Below are 10,020 nucleotides of genomic sequence, written 5' to 3'. Positions count from 1 at the left end.
AAATCAGAATTGAGAGGAGCAGAAACTATTATTCACTGGATGGTCATATACCTTTAACCACTAGATAGGGGAAAATATAACACAGTGTGTGTATATATATATATATATATATATATATATATATATATATATATATATATTTAAACTAGTTTATAAACAAGAGAATTTTTAATGCTAAGCTGCCGAAAAGTCTGGGACTGATATTGAAATGGGTTATTTGGTGTGGCACCAGCTTCTGATTCGGCAGGGGCGGGCCTTTAATAAAAACAAAAACAAGACAGTATCATTTATCCAAATTTATTTGCAAATTTAAAAAACATACAAATGATGTCACAGCTTCTGGTCTTCAGGCACAGGTCATTCTGTCACAACAGGTTTTTGACCAAATATGGATTTTCAGGCCTTCCTCTCTGTTATGTCACGATAATGTAAGATAATAACAGATCTCATGAGCAGCTTCTTAAAACCAATCAATTATAATATTAACATTTGAGAAGTCAGGTACATTCTGTTCATACATGAGGTCAAACCTACAGTGAAAAGGGATTGAGAGGACAATGCTTCGTTAGGAATGTAGACAGAATTATCCATCTTTGACTTATGAGGTTCACATCCATCTGACTTACAAACCCTTCCTTTCTTTCTAGCACCATATCCATATATTTAGAAAACAAGACTAAGAAGCATGACAGGACAGTTGAAACTCAATTTAGTAAAATTAACCTGGCCAATGTTTTAATCTTTTTCTCCATAAATATGCATCTCTCTTTAAGCTCTTCCACACATACAAGAAACAATCAATGAGCAGGAATATATATATAGATTTTCTTTCTTTTTTAAAAAATCTAGGAAAACATAAATGTTAGCTTTACATAAAATGTTAGTATCCACATGCTAAACTGCCAAAAGACTTTGATAGAAGATAGTTTTCCCCATTTCCGCTTTAAACATCTCGGTCTGACCCATAAAAGTCAAATGGCATGCCACTCCATTCTGCTTTATAGTCTGTTATATAGGCCAGACATTCAAAATAAACAGGTTCTGGGGTACAAGAGGATGAAATTCTGACAATAAAGACAAAAAAATAAATCCAAATAAGAAGCAAAGAGGATTGCTTTGCTTAGTTTAGGACAGTCAGTGCATTTAAAACATTCAAAAAAGTTCTGGTAACATTTTACACTCAGGTTGTACACGTTAATATCAGTTAATCACAATAGTTAACATAAACTAGAAATCAATGGTGCTTTATTCAAGTGCTTTAAAAAGTTAATTTCTACATACAAACATTTAAATGTTACAAATGTTAATATTAGTTAATGTATTATAAACGAAGATGTAAAAAAATAGCAAAATAGTATAATTATGAATTAACATTAACCAAGATTAGCAAATACTGTCAAAAAGTATTCCCTGTTAGTTCATGATACTTATTGCATTAACTAATGTTCACAAATACAACCTGACTGAAAAGTGTTATCAAAGTTGACATCATGATGACAGAAATAGTCAAGAGTTCAGCTGCTTCTGAATGAAGCTGGTATGCTCATCGGATCCTCATCATTGGCTTGGTCCTCTATGTTCTCAGAGAAGCACTATTGGGTGATTTCACGAAAGGACAGCAATGCTACGATTGTCAGACTCGAGCGGGTTTGTTGTCTCTCTCATACATCATGATGAGGTGGCAGGACTGGGCTGACGTCACAGTGACTGAGGTTAGGACGGTCCTCCTATGTGATCTTCAGAGTACTACCATAGGTTTGCTGCACCACCAACTGCACATTATCAAGGATGAAGTCAAAGGCCATGCTCCACACTGACTCTGAGGACTGCTGCATAAGTCTGAAATGAACAGTTGAAATCATCAGAAAGGCGCAATCAAGTACTGTTCAAAAGTTTGGGTCTGGTAAGATTTTTTAAATGTTTTTGAAAGAAGTTTTTTTTTATGCTCCCTAAGCCTGTATTTATGTGATACAAATACAGTAGAAATAGAAGTACTAGGAAATAATATTACAATAATAATAGTATTACAATTTCAATTAACTTCTATTTTAGTATATTTTAATATGTAATCTGTTCTGCATTTTCAACATCATTACTGCCGTCTTCCATTTTAATATGCTTGCTGATCTGGAGCTCAAGAAATATTTCTTATTATTATTATCATCAGCTTTGAAATCATTTGTGCTTCTGAATATTTTTATATAAACCATGATGTTTTTTCAGGATTCTAAGTTTACACCAAGCCTTAAAGGTGTCATGTTGGAGTACTATTGGAGAAGATCTGCATATCTAATGTGTTTTAACTCCCTTGTAAGTTCACGGGAGGGATTGTTTTGTAAAGCGGCAACTGGAATAATTATGGCAGGGCTCTTAAAAAGTATTTATCAAACAAGCACAATGATTTATCTCTCATCCACCCGCAATTTATTAATTTTTTTATTACTTGGCCCACCTGGTCAGTGGATATAAGCGCGAACTGAACACACAGACTAGCATGTTTTGGACACGCTCTTGAAATACTCAAGAGAGTGAAATAAGTCAAGAGAGTGAACAACAGATTAAATAATTGAATGCTATTTCACTATTAAAAATGTACCGGCCTGACGACATACATTTTGGTAGCCCGCATGAAAAACACAGTCTAACATAAGCCCCTTTCACACTGCACGTCGGACCCGCAATATTCCCGGAACATTGCCGGGTCGCCTTCTGTGTGAAAGCAACCACGTCCCGGGATTGATTACCGAATTCAAATCGGGGACCTAGTAATATTGCGGTATTCGACCCGGGACGAGCGCTGTGTGAACAAAAGCCGAAACTAATGCCGCAACGTGTACGTAGTTATTGTGCGACTCCTAGACCTTGTTTTTTCAATAATACAACCCTGCAGTGCCAGAAGAGCTAGTCTGTGTTTTAAACGCAGAGAGTGTTCGTATACAAAATAAACTAAAATTAAACAAGCAGAAACGTGCGCAAACTGGACACAAGTCGAGACCACAGAGCTCCTTACTATCCACGCTGAAGCTGAGATCGCTCGCCATTATACGCCACATTAGGATGTCACGTGTCAACTCGACCCGGGACCGTTAAGCGTTGTGTGTGAAAGCGCACATATTACGGCATTTCGCTGGCAGTGTGAATGGACCAAATTTAGCGGCCCGGGAACAAATGCTGGGTCGCATTATCCGTGTATTTGCCGGAATCGCAGTGTGAAAGGGGCTATAGTGGCTTTGTGAGCCCCCTGGCCCATAACATTACATGTCCGATCTGATCTGTTTTGATCCCGAAACGCAATGAACCAACAAATAAGGGATTCTTCAGCCTGTGACAGCGTGCTACAGTATATTCTGTTAGACACATACACATGATCAGTATGATCTGTAACAATGCAATACTATCACATATTTAAAAAAAACATGTTTAACTCACATAAGTGTTCCCACCTCAAAAAAAAACAGCTGGGAGTGAGCATATAGAGGCACATCTGCTTCATAAAACAAATTTAAAAAGCTATCTTTGTGGGCAAATGTGTATCCATCGCCTTGTGGTAGCTTAGAATTCAAAGGGGAAATTGGATATTCGTGTTTAGATGTAGGTCGGATGTCCAGATATCGGATATGTATCTAATTTAAAACCACATTTTTGGAAGTGGCACAGATCAGATGCAAAACCTCAGATCGGATGTCCCTTTTGATCAATGTAATGGATCCTTGTATAATAAAAACATTAATTTATTTAAAAATCCATCTTTCTGCACCCAACTTTTTAATGGTAGCATATATTACTGCTTGTGAGATTTATTATGTATTTATTGCAGGAATCAGTGATGAAAAATTGAGAACAATACCTCTTCATGTACTTGATGACAAGGTCAAGTTTCTCCAGGTCTTTCTCATCCACAAGTTCTGTGCAGTATTTCACAACCTGCAGAATATCCTCTTCCATTGGTTCTGTGAAGATGCAGTGCCGTAAAATTTAACTAGCAAATATGCAAATATATACTAGCATTTTAAAAAGTTTTGCTGTTCTGCCATACCTGAGATGGTAGTGACCCATTCACGAAGCAGAGTTCTGATGTCACTGAATTCATAAGCTCCGCCTAGGGTCGGGAGTGGGCGGGGATTTAATTTGGACAGCGTCTCTGGGACATCTGTGCTCGGAGAGGATGGGCACTGTACATTTTCAGTCTACCAATGAAAAACATCTCAGATTAATATTTTTTCCCCCAATATTGACAAAAGCTTGAACAGAAGCATGGTGGCTAAGGCATTAATAGACTAAAGTATAAAGAGAGAAAAAATTACAGATGAAAAGAAGAGTACTGTCACTTGATTACAGGCTTACTTTGAGGCCTTGTTGTTTGAGTGGCAGAGGAAGAATTTTGGAGGGGCTGGATTTGGCAGGGCTGTTTCCAGGAAATAGTTTTTTTTGTGGACTTGGACCTGGACCCTTTTTGGCAGGACTAGCATTTTTCTTTTTGTAGCGGCGCTTTAATTTCCCCACTGCAGGCTGCTTTAGTTGAGGAAATTGATTTTTTAGTTCCACTAAAAAAATGAGAGAGAATGGTTAAAGACACTGTATGGATTGTAGTAGCAGTTGATTACTAGATTCTAACGGAGACATGGATATCAAAACTTTGGCCAATATAATAAGCTGATAATTTCTGTCATGTTATGTTAAAGGCAATAACTGGCAAATATTATACATCTATACTATAGTTAATAAAAGTCAATTATAACACAATATGAATTTAAGCCTACACAGAAGCCTCACTCAGATAAGTGAGGTGTTTATATTGTTGCGCATCCCAACTTATTTTTACTCACCAGTGGTTCCTTGAGCTTGAGCGTTTCCCTTGTTTCTATAAGCAGAGCACAGCTCTTCCTGAAGCTCTCTGGGAAGTGCTGCAAACACCTCTGGGTCAACCTGTTAAAAGTACATTTTTAGGATCTATAAAATAATTTGTTCTGATGGTCGATGTAATATAATTTCACCAGTAGTCTGCATGTTAACAGCATGTACCTGGGAGAAGTCAGGGAGCTCTAGTATAATGCCCGTTGTGCAAGGTTGACCTGGCTGGTTTGGGATCTGCAGTACAAGCGATGGGGCAGGAGGTGGAGAGGAGGTTCGAGGTGGGGTTGCGAGATAAGATGAGGTGCTTGGCTGCTCCTCTCTGTGTCTCCAGGACTGCTCCACCTGTTTCCTTATGTCTACAGGTAAAGCTTCTAAAACAGACTGGTCCACCTGAAATGAGAAGGGGAATCAGGGGCTTACATTTGAAATGTACATTTGAAAAAGTTTGGGTTCAGCAAGATTAACGTTTTTTTAAAGCTGCATTTATTTCAGTAATACTGAGATCCTTCAGAAACAATTCTAATATGCTGATTTGCTGCTCAAGAAACATTTCTTATTATCATCAATGCTGAAAAAAACCTGTGTTGCTTAAAGTGGTTGAGCTTTTGATATATAAAAGGTCATCGTAATATAAGAATATCCTGCAAGCTGAAAACTTCCTTCTCGGTCAAAGAAAAGCTTTCATTGAAAATAAAAAGCTCATGACTTGACTCATCGAGACAGTTTTTCAAGATGGTGCCTGTCTGTGAATGCGTAATGTACTGTGTTCTTATTAAATTGTTAGTACGCTTACAAAGTTCTCAATCCTTCGGTTTGCATGTAGGGACCCTCATTATGCTACTGTGTTAGTGTGAGGCTATTTTGAGCCTTGTTAGTGGTATTAACTAGCGATTTAATTTTACTACCCTGTGCCCAATAAACAAGCGTTATAAGCGAATCTGTTTTTAGAGATACAACTCTTTACATCCGATTTTCATGAAAACGCATCCCAGAGAACGATCTACTCGGTAACCACCTGTTAATTACCCCTAGGTTCATTTCTTACCAGAGTTGTCCTTTAAAAAGATGAGAGAGGCCTGTAATTTTTATCATAGGTACACTTCAACTATGAGAGACAGAATGAGAAAAAAAATCCAGAAAATCACATTGTGTGATTTTTAAAGAATTTATTTGCAAATTTTAAAGGAAAATAAGTATTTGTAAGCAAGCATAACAAAATTTAATCTTAATACTTTGTTATATACCCTTTGTTGGCAATGACAGAGGTCAAACATTTTCTTTAAAGTCTCCACAAGGTTTTTACACACTGTTGCTGTAGTTTGGCCCATTCCTACAAGCAGATCTCCTCTAGAGCAGTGATGTTTTGGGGCTGTCGTTGGGCAACAAAAAAATTTCCACTCCCTCCAAAGATTGTCTATAGGGTTGATATCTGGAGACTAGCTAGGCCACTCCAGGACCTTTAAATGCTTGTTATGAAGCCACTCCTTCGTTGCCCGGGTGGTGTTTGGGATCATTGTAATGCTGAAAGACCTAGCCATGTTTCATCTTCAAAGCCCTTGCTAATGGAAGGAGGTTTTTACTCAATATCTCACGATACATGGTCCCATTCATTCTTTCGTTTACACGGATCAATTGTCCTGGTTCCTTTGTAGAAAAACAGCCCCAAAGCATGATGCTCCACAGTAGGTGCAACTCAGCATTCTTTCTCCTCCAAACACAACAAGTTGAGTTTTTACCAAAAAGTTCTATTTTGCTTTCATTTGACCATCTGACATTCTCCCAATCCTTTTCTGGATCATAGAAATGCTCTCTAGCAAATTTAAGATGGGCCCGAAATGTACTGACTTAAGCAGGGGGACATGTCAGGCACTGCAGGATTTGAGTCCTTGGCGGCATAGTGTGTTACTGTTGGTAGCCTTTGTTACTTTGAACCCCTCTGCAGGTCATTAACTAGATCCCCCTGTGTGGTTCTGGGATTTTTGCTCACCATTCTTGTGATCATTTTGACCTCACAGGGTGAGATGTTGCGTGTAGCCCCAGATTTAGGGAGATTATCAGTGGTATTGCATGTCTTCCATTTTCTAATAATTGCTTCCACAGTTGATTTCTTCACACCAAACTGCTTACCTATTGCTGATTCAGTCTTTCCAGCCTGGTGAAGGTCTACAATTTTGTTTCTGGTGTCCTTTAACAGTTCTTTGGTCTTGGCAATAGTGGAGTTGTCTGACTGTTTGAGGTTGTGGACAGGGGTCTTTTATACTGATAACGAGTTCAAACAGGTGCCATTAATACAGCTAACCAGTAGAGGACAGAGAAGCCTCTTAAAGGGGGGTGAAACACTCAGTTTCAGTCAGTGTCATGTCAATCTTGAGTACCTATAGAGTAGCATTGCATCCTGCATATCTCCGAAAAGTCTTTATTTTTTTTATAATTATATAAGAAAGATGCGCTGTTCCGAGTCTTTCCGAAAAAAGCAGAGCGGGTGGGGGCGTGTCGTGTGAGCGGAGCTAAATAATGACGTGTGCAGCAGCGCGCTGCTATTGTGTTGAGTTGAGTCGAGTGCGTCGTAAAGCTGTCATCCCTAACAGCGGGAAAAAAACTTTATTCAAAATAAAAATATGGCTTTTAATCAGATACAGCCATACATCTATGATCCGGAATCAGACCCAGAGGCTGCAGTTGAACAGGAGCAGCAGCAAAAACGACTAGAGCAGGACGTCTCTGTGTGGTACGATATACACTAACTATATAATATGCTTAGCGGCTTGTGTTATTTACATATTTATACTTGAATTATATCGTTGTATTTTTGTCTTTGAAGGTGTACATGTGGGAAGTGCAGTTGTGCACGTGTGTTTGTGTGTTTACGCGTGGTTTGTGTAGACAGGTTAAGTTAGTGTTTACATAGAAAGACACGGAATAGTAGCACATTTGAATGAAGAAGCGTGCTTATTTAGTTCAACATATTTCCCCCCTCTTTGTGTATTGTTGAGTGCTTTTACAATACACAAACATAAAGTTACACATATAGTGGCCAGCTAAACAAATGTACACGCACTACACATCGCATGCTCCATTGATCAATTTCTATATATAGTAATATATATAGTAACTATACGTGATCATGTTTGGGCTACTTGATGAGCATAGACACAGACATTTGAAGCAGTCTAACTCACCGCCCGCGGTTCTAACGTTGGGACTGCTCCATCCTTCAGCATTAGGCGATTGGAAAATCCGGCGTCAAGCTGGGCCTTGTTTATGAAACAGGCGGCACCGAAATGCAGCGAACAGATATAAACATTCGCGCAACTCAGTTGCTGATCCGGAAAAGCAAATTACATCCACTGTTGCCTTACCGCGGGGTTTTGGGGGAATCTGTGCAGGACTGTCTTGGTCTGGCAACCAAAAATGCACTTTTTGATGTCATTGTTAATTGTGCACATTACCTGTGCAGCAGCCTACGAGCGCTTTGATGGGCATAGCCTGTTGCTTTCGCTCTCTCCCTCTCTCTCTCTCCCTCTCTCTCTCTCACACGCTTCCGGTAGAATTGTCCGTAAGGCCCATACAAGGAAATTCCGCCCCCATTAACGTCAAAGGGGACGCATGATCGCAAAAAACTTGCCGAAACTTATGACTAACCGGAAGTAGTATTTTTGACAAAGAAATACTCCCATCAAACGTCCACCTTAACTTTTGAAACTTTGTCTATGTTTAGTATGGGATTCCAAGTCTTTAACAGTGTAAAAAGATCAGTATGCATGAAACAGCATTTCACCCCCCCTTTAAAGAAGTTACAGGTTTTTACAGGAAGTTACATTTGCTAATAAAATCTTTAAAAATCAGACAATGTGATTTAAAAAAAAAAAATCTCATTCAGTCTCTCATAGCTAAAGTGTACCTATGATTAAAAAAAAAAAATATATATATATATATATATATATATATAGGTATAGGCCTCTCTAATCTTTTTAAGTGGAATAACTTGCACAACTGGTGGCTGACTAAATACTTTTTTTGCACCACTGTAAAGGTCTTTACGCTCACTTTTGATAAATATCATGCATATCTGATATTTGCTGAATCAAATTATAACTTTATTTTAGTCAGTATTATGCTAATTATGTATTATATTTTTATGTTGTTATATTATTTTATATTTTATAATATATTTATATTTAATGTATAATATAAACTATTTATTTTATTTTAAAAAGTTACAGACAGAAAAGATTTGTTAAAATTTGTGCCTGTGGGAAATACAGTTATAATGTTGAAATACAACAATGTTTTTTTTTTTTAGATCATAAAGTGCATTCAAGAATCTAACCTGAGAGGGAGATGGCACCTCAATGCTGATGTTTAGGCATGCCCTAACATGGTTGGGGGTGCGTGGATAGTGAAATTCTCCTTTACTGGTTCCAGGCATTGGATCTGAGATATTGGAGGGGGGTGATGATGGAGGAGTAACTCTCTCCTGACTGGAGGAGAAAGCTCTGGATGAGGAAGGGCTGGTTAAACCATCTAGAATATAAGCAACAAGGAATGTTTATTAAGAGCCAGACAATAACATAAATCCTATACACATCAAATCAGGGTTTTCAAATCTGGATTTAAAGAACCCTGTACTGATCAACCTGCTATGACCTTGTGCTGTAGGGTCTTTCCTGGGGCTGTGGACAGGCTGTTTGGCCAGCAGGAGGTCTTTGATCGAGCGACCACGAGAGGGCCCTTGTCCTGATGGGTCTGCATGTGGTCCCTCCAACTGCTGCACCTGCAGCCCCACACCCCTCATATCCTTCACATGCAACTTCATCGCATGGAATAGCTTTATGGCCTCTGTTGCAATCAGTTGACCATTGTCTGTGGGCTGAGCTAGTAAAACAGACCTGCAATGTGACAGTATTGAGAAACTTTCAAATATATATCAAAACAGAGCTCAGTTTTCAGTCAATATTACAAATTCTTCGAATGATTTTAAATCAGTATTGGTTGATACTGGATTTTTAATCAAAAACATCCAAACATCATAACTTGAATCTCCAATCATTTACTCTCTATCCTTCTTTTTTGTCACTCAAATTTACATCACAATACAGAAAAAAATATTTGTTGCTACTCCTGTTTCATCACAACTTTAATGTCAGAGTATCATTCCCCATAAAC

General features: G+C 38.3%; 1 protein-coding gene across 1 annotated transcript in view; it reads right to left on the bottom strand.

Moving 5' to 3' along the window:
- Positions 1 to 307: 307 nt before the first annotated feature.
- Positions 308 to 10,020, bottom strand: part of rev1 (REV1 DNA directed polymerase) — a 28,005-nt gene continuing 18,292 nt past the window's right edge. The window contains exons 15-22 of the mRNA XM_067443667.1: positions 9,502 to 9,743; positions 9,185 to 9,378; positions 5,023 to 5,244; positions 4,827 to 4,926; positions 4,345 to 4,544; positions 4,037 to 4,187; positions 3,848 to 3,950; positions 308 to 1,839 (exon numbers count right to left, since the gene is read on the bottom strand). Of these exons, the coding sequence (XP_067299768.1) occupies positions 1,728 to 1,839; positions 3,848 to 3,950; positions 4,037 to 4,187; positions 4,345 to 4,544; positions 4,827 to 4,926; positions 5,023 to 5,244; positions 9,185 to 9,378; positions 9,502 to 9,743 (1,324 nt within the window). The 3' untranslated portion in view covers positions 308 to 1,727. The remainder of the gene's footprint in view (positions 1,840 to 3,847; positions 3,951 to 4,036; positions 4,188 to 4,344; positions 4,545 to 4,826; positions 4,927 to 5,022; positions 5,245 to 9,184; positions 9,379 to 9,501; positions 9,744 to 10,020) is intronic.

The sequence above is a fragment of the Pseudorasbora parva genome, chromosome 5 (assembly GCF_024679245.1).
Source record: "Pseudorasbora parva isolate DD20220531a chromosome 5, ASM2467924v1, whole genome shotgun sequence".
Lineage (NCBI taxonomy): Eukaryota > Metazoa > Chordata > Actinopteri > Cypriniformes > Gobionidae > Pseudorasbora > Pseudorasbora parva.
The sequence above is the reverse complement of the archived record's forward strand: the minus strand, read 5'-3'. Positions and strand labels throughout refer to the sequence as shown.